The sequence below is a fragment of the Salmo salar genome, chromosome ssa17 (assembly GCF_905237065.1).
Source record: "Salmo salar chromosome ssa17, Ssal_v3.1, whole genome shotgun sequence".
In the NCBI taxonomy this organism is placed as follows: domain Eukaryota; kingdom Metazoa; phylum Chordata; class Actinopteri; order Salmoniformes; family Salmonidae; genus Salmo; species Salmo salar.
The window spans coordinates 42,761,417-42,776,950 of NC_059458.1; the positions used below are offsets into that span (position 1 = coordinate 42,761,417).

Here is a 15,534-nt window from a genome sequence, read left to right on the forward strand (position 1 = left end):
CAGCACCACCAGACTCCATGATGGTGAGGTCCAGATCATTGTGTTCCTCTACTGACAGACCAGACACCACCAGACTCCCTGATGTTGAGGTCCAGATCATTGGTTCCTCTACTGACAGACTAGACACCACCAGACTCCATGATGGTGAGGTCCAGATCATTGGTTCCTCTACTGACAGACTAGACACAGCACCACCAGACTCCATGATGGTGAGGTCCAGATCATTGTGTTCCTCTACTGACAGACCAGACACCACCAGACTCCATGATGGTGAGGTCCAGATCATTGTGTTCCTCTACTGACAGATCAGACACCACCAGACTCCATGATGGTGAGGTCCAGATCATTGTGTTCCTCTACTGACAGATCAGACACCACCAGACTCCATGATGGTGAGGTCCAGATCATTGTGTTCCTCTACTGACAGACCAGACACCACCAGACTCCATGATGGTGAGGTCCAGATCATTGGTTCCTCTACTGACAGATCAGACACCAGCACCACCAGACACCCTGATGGTGAGGTCCAGATCATTGTGTTCCTCTACTGACAGACCAGACACCACCAGACTCCATGATGGTGAGGTCCAGATCATTGGTTCCTCTACTGACAGATCAAACACCACCAGACTCCATGATGGTGAGGTCCAGATCATTGGTTCCTCTACTGACAGACCAGACACCACCAGACTCCATGATGGTGAGGTCCAGATCATTGTGTTCCTCTACTGACAGACCAGACACCACCAGACTCCCTGATGTTGAGGTCCAGATGGACTATGTGAGATCCCACTGGGCAGAGAGAGACATGAAATACACCACTGCCACAATGGACTCTATAAAGACAGGTCCCTAGGGCAGGGGTATGACTCACCGGTCACACACACACACACACGGACACACACACACTCACACAAACACTCACACACACACACACACACACACACTGGCTGGCATCGCATTACCACTCCAACTCACACAGAGGAGCACAGAAGAACAGCACAGCATAATACCTATTATATTATTGTAATAAATAAAGAGCAATATTTTAATTCATTCGATTTCATTGTATTTTTTTGTTTTCCTTCCCTCATTCAACCTTTAACCTCCAGTCCATGTTCCTGTGATATAGTTATAGGCCTTCTCTATATTCAGTGCAGACCCATCGAATCCTGCCGTGTCTAATGCTATTGTCGCCCCCCAACACTGGTTTACAGGGTCATTACCGGGTTAGAGCGATGCACCGGATAATCTGTGAATAATGTCACGGGAGGGGGTGAGGGGGGGTGGAAATGGGGAGGGGGGTGGAGATGGGGAGGGTGGAGATGGGGAGGGGGTGGGGGTGGGGGTCGTTGACTGGCTGCTGTTATGGCGTGGGTGAAGATTGAGGGAGGGTGGGTTGGGTGGCGTGTTAGGAGAGCAGGGAGAGTACGGGTGGAGTTCTGGGTGATGGGTGGGGTTGTGGAGAGTACGGGTAGAGTTCTGGGGATGGGTGGGGTTGTGGAGAGTAGGGTAGAGTTCTGGGTGGTGGTGGGGTTGTGGAGAGTACGGGTAGAGTTCTGGGGATGGGTGGGGTTGTGGAGAGTACGGGTAGAGTTCTGGGTGGTGGGTGGGGTTGTAGAGAGTACGGGTAGAGTTCTGGGGATGGGTGGGGTTGTGGAGAGTACGGGTAGAGTTCTGGGGATGGGTGGGGTTGTAGAGAGTACGGGTAGAGTTCTGGGGATGGGTGGGGTTGTGGAGAGTAGGGTAGAGTTCTGGGGATGGGTGGGGTTGTGGAGAGTACGGGTAGAGTTCTGGGGATGGGTGGGGTTGTGGAGAGTACGGGTGGAGTTCTGGGGATGGGTGGGGTTGTGGAGAGTACGGGTAGAGTTCTGGGGATGGGTGGAGGGTGGAGAGCACGGGTAGAGTTCTGGGGATGGGTGGGGTTGTGGAGAGTACGGGTGGAGTTCTGGGGATGGGTGGGGTTGTGGAGAGTACGGGTAGAGTTCTGGGGATGGGTGGGGTTGTGGAGAGTACGGGTAGAGTTCTGGGGATGGGTGGGGTTGTGGAGAGTACGGGTGGAGTTCTGGGGATGGGTGGGGTTGTGGAGAGTACGGGTAGAGTTCTGGGGATGGGTGGGGTTGTGGAGAGTACGGGTGGAGTTCTGGGTGATGGGTGGGGTTGTGGAGAGTACGGGTAGAGTTCTGGGGATGGGTGGGGTTGTGGAGAGTACGGGTAGAGTTGGGACGGTAACAGTGGGTAGTGGTGGATGGAGGGTGGAGAGGGACTGCTGGTAGAGGTGAGGGTAGAGTTGGGACGGTAACAGTGGGTAGCGGTGGATGGAGGGTGGAGAGGGACTGCTGGTAGAGGTGAGGGTAGAGTTGGGACGGTAACAGTGGGTAGTGGTGGATGGAGGGTGGAGAGGGACTGCTGGTAGAGGTGAGGGTAGAGTTGGGACGGTAACAGTAGGTAGCGGTGGATGGAGGGTGGAGAGGGACTGCTGGTAGAGGTGAGGGTAGAGTTGGGACGGTAACAGTGGGTAGCGGTGGATGGAGGGTGGAGAGGGACTGCTGGTAGAGGTGAGGGTAGAGTTGGGACGGTAACAGTGGGTAGCGGTGGATGGAGGGTGGAGAGGGACTGCTGGTAGAGGTGAGGGTAGAGTTGGGACGGTAACAGTGGGTAGCGGTGGATGGAGGGTGGAGAGGGACTGCTGGTAGAGGTGAGGGTAGAGTTGGGACGGTAACAGTGGGTAGCGGTGGATGGAGGGTGGAGGGCGACTGCTGGTAGAGGTGAGGGTAGAGTTGGGACGGTAACAGTGGGTAGCGGTGGATGGAGGGTGGAGAGGGACTGCTGGTAGAGGTGAGGGTAGAGTTGGGACGGTAACAGTAGGTAGCGGTGGATGGAGGGTGGAGAGGGACTGCTGGTAGAGGTGAGGGTAGAGTTGGGACGGTAACAGTGGGTAGCGGTGGATGGAGGGTGGAGAGGGACTGCTGGTAGAGGTGAGGGTAGAGTTGGGACGGTAACAGTGGGTAGTGGTGGATGGAGGGTGGAGAGGGACTGCTGGTAGAGGTGAGGGTAGAGTTGGGATGGTAACAGTGGGTAGTGGTGGATGGAGGGTGGAGAGGGACTGCTGGTAGAGGTGAGGGTAGAGTTGGGACTGTAACAGTGGGTAGTGGTGGATGGAGGGTGGAGAGGGACTGCTGGTAGAGGTGAGGGTAGAGTTGGGACGGTAACAGTGGGTAGCGGTGGATGGAGGGTGGAGAGGGACTGCTGGTAGAGGTGAGGGTAGAGTTGGGACGGTAACAGTGGGTAGCGGTGGATGGAGGGTGGAGAGGGACTGCTGGTAGAGGTGAGGGTAGAGTTGGGACGGTAACAGTGGGTAGCGGTGGATGGAGGGTGGAGAGGGACTGCTGGTAGAGGTGAGGGTAGAGTTGGGACGGTAACAGTGGGTAGCGGTGGATGGAGGGTGGAGAGGGACTGCTGGTAGAGGTGAGGGTAGAGTTGGGACGGTAACAGTGGGTAGCGGTGGATGGAGGGTGGAGAGGGACGGTAGTGAAGGCTGGCAGCTCATCTATATTTCATCCTCCACTCAGACAAATGAAACAGAAGCCACCGGAACAAGCAGACCTTGTGACACTTCAAAGAGATGCCCTATGGGTGGGTTCCTCTTGAAGCTGGGGCTGCAGCGGGGCGGACGGGTGGTGGAGGTACGACCCCTGAAACACTCCCAGCTGGGGGTTCCCCGTCCCCGGCGAGGGGCTCATTAACCCTTAAACAGGCCTGGCGAAGGGTGAGGGGGGCCAGGGGGAGAGGGGAGCGAGGAGTGCTTAGTACAGGTCCTAATTACTGTACCGCCTGCCTGCCTGCATCCGCCATCGCTGCTACGCAGGGGATAAGGGGGGCAAAGGCAGGGGGAGGAGGGGAGGAGGGGAGGCTAGGTTAAAGAGGAGGGGAGGAGGGGAAGAGGGGAGGCTAGGGGAAAGAAGAGGAGGGGGAGGAGGGGGGAGGCTAGGGGAAAGAAGAGGAGGGGGAGGAGGGGGAGGTTAGGGGAAAGAGGAGGGGGAGGAGGGGGAGGTTAGGGGAAAGAGGAGGGGGAGGAGGGGGAGGCTAGGGGAAAGAAGAGGAGGGGGAGGAGGGGAGGCTAGGGGAAAGAGGAGGGGGAGGAGGGGGAGGCTAGGGGAAAGAGGAGGGCGAGGAGGGGAGGAGGGGAGGCTAGGGGGAAAGAGGAGAGGGAGGAGGGGAAGAGGGGAGGCTAGGGGAAAGAAGAGGAGGGGAGGAGGGAGGAGGGGGAGGCTAGGGGAAAGAGGAGGGGAGGAGGGGGAGGCTAGGGGAAAGAAGAGGAGGGGGAGGAGGGGGAGGCTAGGGGAAAGAGGAGGGGGAGGAGGGGGAGGCTAGGGGAAAGAGGAGGGCGAGGAGGGGAGGAGGGGAGGCTAGGGGAAAGAGGAGGGGGAGGAGGGGAGGAGGGGAGGAGGGGGAGGCTAGGGGAAAGAGGAGGGCGAGGAGGGGAGGAGGGGAGGCTAGGGGAAAGAGGAGGGGGAGGAGGGGGAGGCTAGGGGAAAGAGGAGGGCGAGGAGGGGAGGAGGGGAGGAGGGGGAGGCTAGGGGAAAGAGGAGGGGGAGGAGGGGAGGAGGGGGAGGCTAGGGGAAAGAGGAAGGGAATGAGGGGGAGGCTAGGGGAAAGAGGAGGGTGAGGAGGGGAGGAGGGGGAGGCTAGGGGGAAAGAGGAGGGGAATGAGGGGGAGGCTAGGGGAAAGAGGAGGGGAATGAGGGGGAGGCTAGGGGAAAGAGGAGGGGAATGAGGGGGAGGCTAGGGGAAAGAGGAGGGCGAGGAGGGCAGGAGGGGAGGAGGGGGAGGCTAGGGGAAAGAGGAGAGGGGAGGAGGGGAGGCTAGGGGAAAGAGGAGGGGGAGGAGGGGGAGGCTAGGGGGAAGAGGAGGGGGGAGGAGGGGGAGGAGGGGAGGCTAGGGGAAAGAGGAGGGGGAGGAGGGGAGGAGGGGGAGGCTAGGGGAAAGAGGAGGGGGAGGAGGGGAGGAGGGGAGGCTAGGGGAAAGAGGAGGGGGAGGAGGGGGAGGCTAGGGGAAGAGGAGGGTGAGGAGGGGGAGGAGGGGGAGGCTAGGGGAAAGAGGAGGGGAATGAGGGGGAGGCTAGGGGAAAGAGGAGGGCGAGGAGGGGAGGAGGGGAGGAGGGGGAGGCTAGGGGAAAGAGGAGGGGAATGAGGGGGAGGCTAGGGGAAAGAGGAGGGTGAGGAGGGGAGGAGGGGGAGGCTAGGGGAAAGAGGAGGGGGAGGAGGAGGGGAGGAGGGGAGGAGGGGAGGCTAGGGGAAAGAGGAGGGGGAGGAGGGGGAGGCTAGGGGGAAGAGGAGGGGGAGGAGGGGGAGGAGGGGAGGCTAGGGGAAAGAGGAGGGGGAGGAGGGGAGGAGGGGGAGGCTAGGGGGAAGGGGGGAGGAGGGGAGGAGGGGGAGGCTAGGGGAAAGAGGAGGGGAGGAGGGGGAGGAGGGGGAGGCTAAGGGAAAGCGGAGGGGAGGTGGTGGGGGAGGGGGAGGCTAGGGGAAAGAAGAGGGGAGGAGGGGAGGAGGGGAGGAGGGGGAGGCTAAGGGAAAGCGGAGGGGGAGGTGGTGGGGGGAGGGGGAGGCTAGGGGAAAGAGGAGGGGGAGGAGGGGGGAGGAGGGGAGGCTAGGGGAAAGAGGAGGGGGAGGAGGGGAGGAGGGGAGGCTAGGGGGAAAGAGGGGGAGGAGGGGGAGGAGGAGAGGCTAGGGGAAAGAGGAGGGGGAGGATGGGGAGGAGGGGAGGCTAGGGGAAAGAGGAGGGGGAGGAGGGGGAGGAGGGGGAGGCTAGGGGAAAGAGGAGGGGGAGGAGGGGGAGGAGGGGAGGCTAGGGGAAAGAGGAGGGGGAGGAGGGGGAGGAGGGGAGGCTAGGGGGAAAGAGGACGGGGAGGAGGGGAGGAGGGGAGGCTATGGGAAAGAGGAGGGGGGAGGAGGGGAATGAGGGGGAGGCTAGGGGAAAGAGGAGGGGGAGGAGGGGGAGGTGGAGGAGGGGAGGCTAGGGGAAAGAGGAGGGCGAGGAGGGGAGGAGGGGAGGAGGGGGGAGGCTAGGGGAAAGAGGAGGGGAATGAGGGGGAGGCTAGGGGAAAGAGGAGGGTGAGGAGGGGAGGAGGGGAGGAGGGGAGGCTAGGGGAAAGAGGAGGGGGAGGAGGAGGGGGCTAGGGGAAAGAGGAGGGATGAGGAGGGGAGGAGGGGAGGAGGGGAGGCTAGGGGAAAGAGGAGGGGGAGGAGGGGGAGGCTAGGGGAAAGAGGAGGGCGAGGAGGGGAGGAGGGGAGGAGGGGAGGCTAGGGGAAGAGGAGGGGGGAGGAGGGGAGGCTAGGGGGAAGAGGAGGGGGAGGAGGGGGAGGAGGGGAGGCTAGGGGAAAGAGGAGGGGAGGAGGGGAGGAGGGGGAGGCTAGGGGGGAAGGGGGGGAGGAGGGGGAGGAGGGGGAGGCTAGGGGGAAAGAGGAGGGGGAGGAGGGGGAGGAGGGGGAGGCTAAGGGAAAGCGGAGGGGGAGGTGGTGGGGGAGGGGGAGGCTAGGGGAAAGAAGAGACGGAGGAGGGAGGAGGGGGAGGAGGGGGAGGCTAAGGGAAAGCGGAGGGGGAGGTGGTGGGGGAGGGGGAGGCTAGGGGAAAGAGGAGGGGGGAGGAGGGGGAGGAGGCGACGAGGCTAGGGGAAAGAGGAGGGGGGAGGAGGGGAGGAGGGGAGGCTAGGGGAAAGAGGGGGGGAGGAGGGGGAGGAGGGGAGGCTAGGGGAAAGAGGAGGGGGAGGAGGGGGAGGAGGGGAGGCTAGGGGAAAGAGGAGGGGGAGGAGGGGGAGGAGGGGGAGGCTAGGGGGAAAGAGGAGGGGGAGGAGGGGGAGGAGGGGAGGCTAGGGGAAAGAGGAGGGGGAGGAGGGGGAGGAGGGGAGGCTAGGGGAAAGAGGAGGGGGAGGAGGGGGAGGAGGGGGAGGCTATGGGAAAGAGGAGGGGGAGGAGGGGGAAGCTAGGGGAAAGAGGAGGGGGAGGAGGGGGAGGGGGAGGAGGGGAGGCTAGGGGAAAGAGGGGGGAGGGGGAGGGAGGGGGAGGAGGGGAGGAGGGGAGGCTAGGGGAAAGAGGGGGGGAGGAGGGGGGAGGAGGGGAGGCTAGGGGAAAGAGGAGGGGAGGAGGGGGAGGAGGGGAGGAGGGGGATGAGTGTTTTGAACGTGTGCATTAATTGAAAAACCAGATTAGACCTCTTTGCCATAATTAGCTCAAGAGAGCCGCCCTAGTGTACCCCTCCATCACCCCCTCTACCCCCCCTCTACCCCTCCATCACCCCCCTCTACCCCCCCCTTCTACCCCCCCCTTATGACAGGGGTCTACGAGAAGGAAGGATAAAGAGTAAAGAGGCAACAAGGGGGAAGAGAGAAGAGGGAGAGGGAGAGGGCTGAGGAGAGTGAGAAGAGAGGATTGGACAGGGACAGAGAAAGAGGAGGAGAAAGAGGAGGCATATCTAATCCTATATGAGGGTAACCTGGTAAATTGAGATCAATTTACATAAAGGGGGTTTGGTTTGCTCGATCATCTAATGATGTTAGTTAATGTCTTTACAAATTAATTGAGTTAATTAGGCACGCCCAGCGGAGCCTCTGTCAGCTGATTAACAGAATGAAACAAACAGGGTTCATTACCCTGGACTGGACTGGGCTGGACCGGGCTGGGTGGGGCTGGGCTGGGTGGGGCTGGGCTGGGTGGGGCTGGGCTGGGCTGGACTGGGCTGGGCTGGGCTGGACTGGGCTGGGCTGGGCTGGGCTGGGCTGGGCTGGGCTGGGTGGGGCTGGGTGGGGCTGGGCTGGGTGGGGCTGGGCTGGGCTGGGCTGGACTGGGCTGGGCTGGACTGGGCTGGACTGGACTGGGCTGGGCTGGGCTGGACTGGGCTGGGCTGGGCTGGGCTGGGCTGGGCTGGACTGGGCTGGACTAGGCTGGACTGGACTGGGCTGGGCTGGACTGGGCTGGGCTGGGCTGGACTGGACTGGGCTGGGCTGGACCGGACTGGGCTGGGCTGGGCTGGACTGGGCTGGACTGGGCTGGGCTGGGCTGGACTGGGCTGGACTGGGCTGGGCTGGGCTGGACTGGACTGGGCTGGACTGGGCTGGGCTGTACTGGACTGGGCTGGGCTGGACTGGGCTGGGCTGGACTGGGCTGGACTGGACTGGACTGGGCTGGACTGGACTGGCTGGACTGGGCTGGACTGGGCTGGGCTGGACTGGGCTGGACTGGACTGGGCTGGGCTGGACTGGGCTGGACTGGGCTGGGCTGGGCTGGGCTGTACTGGACTGGGCTGGGCTGGACTGGGCTGGGCTGGACTGGGCTGGACTGGGCTGGACCGGGCTGGACCGGGCTGGGCTGGACTGGGCTGGACTGGGCTGGACCGGGCTGGACTGGGCTGGGCTTGACTGGGCTGGACTGGGCTGGACCGGGCTGGACTGGGCTGGACTGGGCTGGACTGGGCTGGGCTGGACTGGACTGGGCTGGGTGGGGCTGGGCTGGACTGGACTTGGCTGGGTGGGGATGGGGCTGGATGGGGCTGGACTTGGCTGGCTGGGGTGGGGGGGTCTGGGGCTGGATGGGGCTGGGCTGGGGCTGGGCTGGACTGGGCTGGCTGGCTGGGTGGGGCTGGGCTGGTTTGGGCTGGGTGGGGCTGGGGCTGAGCTCGGCTAAGAAGTGTTGGGACTAGCTCAATGGCCAAGATCACTCAGTAGATGGTTAGGGTTAGGGTTAGGGCTTGGATTAGGGCTTGGGTTAGGGTTAGGGCTTGGGTTAGGGCTTGGTTTAGGGCTAGGGTTAGGGCTTGGGTTAGGGCTTGGGTTAGGGCTTGGGTTATGGTTAGGGCTTGGATTTTGGTTAGGGCTTGGGTTAGGGCTTGGGTTAGGGTTAGGGGCTTGGGTTAGGGCTTGGGTTAGGGTTAGAGCTTGGGTTAGGGCTTGGGTTATGGTTAGGGCTTGGGTTTTGGTTAGGGCTTGGGTTAGGGCTTGGGTTAGGGCTTGGGTTAGGGTTAGAGTTTGGGTTAGGGCTTGGGTTATGGTTAGGGCTTGGGTTTTGGTTAGGGCTTGGGTTAGGGCTTGGGCTTGGGCTTGGGCTGGGCTTGGGTTAGGGTTAGGGCTTGGGTTTGGGTTAGGGTTAGGGCTTGGGATAGGGCTTGGGTTAGGGGGTTAGGGTTAGGGTTAGGGCTTGGGTTAGGGTTAGGGCTTGGGTTAGGGTTAGGTGAGTGATCTTGGGCATGGAACACCCAGGTCTGGTCATTGGTGTATCACCTGGTAAATAACCTGATTGTATCTATAAACTGTGGGACAGTACAGCTCATACATTATCACTTCTGTGGTGTTTCTCTCTCAACTCCCTCTCTCAACTACCTCTCTCAACTCCCTCTCAACTCCCTCTCAACTCCCTGTCTCAACTCTCAACTCCCTGTCTCAACTCATTATCTCAACACTCTCTGAACTCCCTCTCTCAACTCCCTGTCTCAACTCTCAACTCCCTCTCTCAGTTCCCTCTCTCAACTCCCTGTCTCAACTCCCTCTCAACTCTCTCCCTCAACTCCCTCTCTCAACTCCGTCTCAACTCTCAACTCCCTCTCTCAACTCCCTGTCTCAACTCCCTCTCAACTCTCTCTCTCAAAACTCCCTGTCTCAACTCCCTCTCTCAACTCCCTCTCTCAACTCCCTCTCTCATCTCTCAACTCCCTGTCTCAACTCTCAACTCCCTCTCTCAACTCCCTCTCTCAACTCCCTCTCTCATCTCTCAACTCCCTGTCTCAACTCTCAACTCCCTGTCTCAACTCTCTCGCTCAACTCCCTCTCTCAGCTCTCTCTCTCAACTCATTATCTCAACTTTCTCTCTCAACTCCCTCTCTCAACTTTCTCTCTCAACTCTCTCTCCCAAATCCCTCTCTGAACTCCCTGTCTCAACTCCCAACTCCCTCTCTCAACTCATTCTCTCAACTCCCTCTCTCAACTCCCTGTCTCAACTCCCTCTCAACTCTCTCTCTCAAAACTCCCTGTCTCAACTCCCTCTCTCAACTCCCTCTCTCAACTCCCTCTCTCATCTCTCAACTCCCTGTCTCAACTCTCAACTCCCTCTCTCAACTCCCTCTCTCATCTCTCAACTCCCTGTCTCAACTCCCAACTCCCTCTCTCAACTCATTCTCTCAACTCTCTCTCTCAACTCCCTGTCTCAACTCCTGTGCTATAGGTCACCTGTTCCATGAAGCTTCCCTGCTATAGGTCACCTGTTCCATGAAGCTTCCCTGCTATAGGTCACCTGTTCCATGAAGCTTCCCTGCTGTAGGTCACCTGTTCCATGAAGCTTCCCTGCTGTAGGTCACCTGTTCCATGAAGGCGCTGTCATGACGTTGCCCTCTTTGAGTACAGGGAGGACAGTTGACCCCCTCCCCCTTGCACCATCCCCCAACCTACCTCCCACCACCCAGGCCCTGTGTGAAGGGGTGGTAAAATTCTAGAGGAGAATCTCCTACCACATGGCCCAGTTGAGACACAGAGGGGTCCCATAGAGAGACACAGGAAATTCAACTCACAGAATTGGGGAACCGAACGACATTTATGTTCTGGAGAAGGTATAAAAGATTGGTGAAGAATCCAGCTACGAACTGGTCCGCTTGGTACAATTTTGTGATACTCAGAAGAGACAATATAGCCATATTACCATAAAACTGTTTATATAATAGCCTCAGCTATGGGACTTGCATCCAAATGGTTGTATAAAATGTATTAGTAAGGATAAAGCTATTTGGAATACGTTGAGATGCTATGTACTGATGTTAACCTGTTATGGCTAGGGGGCAGTATTTTCACGGCTGGATAAAAAACGTACCCGATTTAATCTGGTTACTACTCCTGCCCAGTAACTAGAATATGCATATAATTATTGGCTTTGGATAGAAAACACTCCAAAGTTTCTAAAACTGTTTGAATGGTGTCTGTGAGTATAACATAACTCAAATGGCAGGTCAAAACCTGAGAGATTCCTTTACAGGAAGTGGCCTGTCTGACCATTTCTTGAACTTCTTTGCCATCTCTATCTTTTACAAAGGATCTCTGCTCTAACGTGACACTTCCTACGTCTTCCATGGGCGCTCAGAGCCCGGGAAAAACCTGAATGTCGTCATCCCAGCCCCAGGCTGAAACACATTATCGCCTTTCTCAAATGGCCGATCAAGGGACTGTGGGCTTAGGCGCGTGCCCTGGCCGCCCCGTCTTTGTGATTTTTCCTCTGTTTGCCGAAAAGGAGATTCCCGGTCGGAATATTATCGCTTTTTTACGAGATAAATTGCATAAAAATTGATTTTAAACAGCGGTTGACATGCTTCGAGGTACGGTAATGGAATATTTAGAATTTTTTTGTCACGAATTGCGCCATGCGCACGACCCTTCTTTACCATTTCGGATAGTGTCTGGAACGCACGAACAAAACGCCGCTATTCGGATATAACGATGGATTATTTTGGACCAAACCAACATTTGTTATTGAAGTAGCAGTCCTGGGAGTGCATTCTGACGAAGACAACAAAAGGTAATCAAACTTTTATAATAGTAAATCTGATTTTGGTGAAGGCTAAACTTGCCGGGTGTCTAAATAGCTAGCCCGTGATGCCTGTGCTATGTACTTAGAATATTGCAAAATGTGCTTTCACCAAAAGCTATTTTAAAATCGGACATATCGAGTGCATAGAGGAATTCTGTATCTATAATTCTTAAAATAATTGTTATGCTTTTTGTGAACGTTTATCGTGAGTAATTTAGTAAATTGTTAGTAAATTCCCCGGAAGTTTGCGGGGGGTATGCTAGTTCTGAACGTCACATGCTAATGTAAAAAGCTGTTTTTTGATATAAATATGAACTTGATTGAACAAAACATGCATGTATTGTATAACATAATGTCCTAGGTGTGTCATCTGATGAAGATCATCAAAGGTTAGTGCTGCATTTAGCTGTCTTCTGGGTTTTTGCGACATTATATGCTAGCTTGAAAAATGGGTGTCTGATTATTTCTGGCTAGGTACTCTGCTGACATAATCTAATGTTTTGCTTTCGCTGTAAAGCCTTTTTGAAATCAGACAGTGTGGTTAGATAAAGGAGAGTCTTGTCTTTAAAATGCTGTGAAATAGTTTCCATAGCAACATTACAGGACGAAGTGACATCAGAGTAACAACACGCTAGTGGTTTCCATAGCAACATTACAGGAAGAAGAGACATCAGAGTAACAACATGCTAGTGGTTTCCATAGCAACATTAGGGGGAGAAGAGACATCAGAGTAACAACATGCTAGTGGTTTCCATAGCAACATTACAGGGAGAAGAGATGATTACATTATAATGATTCATCAGGGGGGACATTGTAATGATTCATCAGGGGGGACATTATAATGATTCATCAGGGGGGACATTATAATGATTCATCAGGGGGGACATTATAATGATTCATCAGGGGGGACATTATAATGATTCATCAGGGGGGACATTATAATGATTCATCAGGGGGGACATTATAATGATTCATCGGGGGGGACATTATAATGATTCATCGGGGGGACATTATAGTGATTCATCGGAGGGGACATTATAATGATTCATCGGGGGGGACATTATAATGATTCATCAGGGGGGACATTATAATGATTCATCAATTCATCAGGGGGGACATTATAATGATTCATCGGGGGGACATTATAATGATTCATCAGGGGGGACATTATAATGATTCACCGGGGGGACATTATAATGATTCATCAGGGGGGACATTATAATGATTCATCAGGGGGGGACATTATAATGATTCATCAGGGGGGACATTATAATGATTCATCAGGGGGGACATTATAATGATTCATCAGGGGGGGACATTATAATGATTCATCAGGGGGTACATTATAATGATTCATCAGGGGGGGACATTATAATGATTCATCGGGGGGGACATTATAATGATTCATCAGGGGGACATTATAATGATTCATCGGGGGGACATTATAGTGATTCATCAGGGGGGACATTATAATGATTCATCGGGGGGGGACATTATAATGATTCATCTGGGGGGGACATTATAATGATTCATCAATTCATCAGGGGGGACATTATAATGATTCATCGGGGGGGACATTATAATGATTCATCAGGGGGGACATTATAATGATTCATCGGGGGGACATTATAATGATTCATCAGGGGGGACATTATAATGATTCATCAGGGGGGCATTATAATGATTCATCAGGGGGGACATTATAATGATTCATCAGGGGGGGCATTATAATGATTCATCAGGGGGGCATTATAATGATTCATCAGGGGGGGACATTATAATGATTCATCAGGGGGGACATTATAATGATTCATCGGGGGGGACATTATAATGATTGATCAGGGGGGACATTATAATGATTCATCAGGGGGGGACATTGTAATGATTCATCAGGGGGGACATTATAATGATTCATCAGGGGGGGACATTATAATGATTCATCAGGGGGGGACATTATAATGATTCATCAGGGGGGGACATTATAATGATTCACCGGGGGGGACATTATAATGATTCATCAGGGCGGACATTATAATGATTCATCAGGGGGGACATTATAATGATTCATCGGGGGGGGACATTATAATGATTCATCGGGGGACATTATAGTGATTCATCGGGGGGGACATTATAATGATTCATCAGGGGGGACATTATAATGATTCATCTGGGGGGACATTATAATGATTCACCAATTCATCAGGGGGGACATTATAATGATTCATCGGGGGACATTATAATGATTCATCAGGGGGGACATTATAATGATTCATCGGGGGGGACATTATAATGATTCATCAGGGGGGGGACATTATAATGATTCATCAGGGGGGACATTATAATGATTCATCAGGGGGGACATTATAATGATTCATCAGGGGGGGCATTATAATGATTCATCAGGGGGGGCATTATAACGATTCATCAGGGGGGACATTATAATGATTCATCGGGGGGGACATTATAATGATTGATCAGGGGGGGACATTATAATGATTCATCAGGGGGGACATTGTAATGATTCATCGGGGGGGACATTATAATGATTCATCAGGGGGGGACATTATAATGATTCATCAGGGGGGGGACATTATAATGATTCATCAGGGGGGGGACATTATAATGATTCATCAGGGGGGACATTATAATGATTCATCAGGGGGGACATTATAGTGATTCATCAGGGGGGACATTATAATGATTCATCAGGGGGGGCATTATAATGATTCATCAGGGGGGGGACATTATAATGATTCATCGGGGGGGGACATTATAATGATTCATCAGGGGGGACATTATAATGATTCATCAGGGGGGACATTATAATGATTCATCTGGGGGGGACATTATAATGATTCATCAATTCATCAGGGGGGACATTATAATGATTCATCGGGGGGGACATTGTAATGATTCATCAGGGGAAGACATTATAATGATTCATCAGGGGGGGACATTATAATGATTCATCAGGGGGACATTATAATGATTCATCAGGGGGGGACATTATAATGATTCATCAGGGGGGACATTATAATGATTCATCAGGGGGGGACATTATAATGATTCATCGAGGGGGGACATTATAATGATTCATCAGGGGGGCATTATAATGATTCATCAGGGGGGGACATTATAATGATTCATCGGGGGGACATTATAATGATTCATCAGGGGGGACATTATAATGATTCATCAGGGGGGACATTATAATGATTCATCAGGGGGGACATTATAATGATTCATCAGGGGGGGACATTATAATGATTCATGTAATGTTATGTTGATGTGTTTAATCACATGATGCAGGATTTTATTACATTTAGTATATATCTTTACCAGCCACAACCTACACACACACACACACACACACACACACACACACACACATAGTCATGCACGCACACACACACACCCACCTACCCACACACTGACACACACATCCAAACACATCCACACACACACACTCACCCCCCCCCACACACAAACACATTCACACATATACCCACGCACACATAAAAACTCACACAAACATCCACAACCCCACAATCCCACAATCCCACAACCCCACAACCCCACAATCCCACAATCCCACAACCCCACAACCCCACAACCCCACAATCCCAGAAATCCACAACCCCACAAACCCACAACCCCACAATCCCACAACCCCACAATCCCAGAAACCCCTCTGCTCCAATGATATAAAACGTAGCCTGAAAGATCTGACTTGTTCCTTGTTAAGAACAGATTGTTATGGTGCAGGCAGACTAGGTTCCACCGTGATAATTATCATCCATAATTCAGTGAGGAGAAATGGCTGAGGGATGCACACACACACACACACACACGCACACACACACACGCGCACACACACACACTCAAACACACACACACACACACACACACACACACACACACACGCACACACACACTCACACACTCAGGCTGTGAGGTGCCGACATGTCAAGTCCAT

General features: G+C 54.5%; 1 protein-coding gene across 1 annotated transcript in view; it reads right to left on the reverse strand.

The window, feature by feature from the left end:
- Nucleotides 1–1,411: 1,411 nt before the first annotated feature.
- LOC123728075 (extensin-like) overlaps nucleotides 1,412–15,534 on the reverse strand; it is a 69,140-nt gene continuing 55,017 nt past the window's right edge. Inside the window, exons 2-3 of the mRNA XM_045698625.1 lie at nucleotides 8,480–8,690; nucleotides 1,412–3,459 (exon numbers count right to left, since the gene is read on the reverse strand). Coding sequence (XP_045554581.1) covers nucleotides 1,412–3,459; nucleotides 8,480–8,690 — 2,259 coding nt within the window. The remainder of the gene's footprint in view (nucleotides 3,460–8,479; nucleotides 8,691–15,534) is intronic.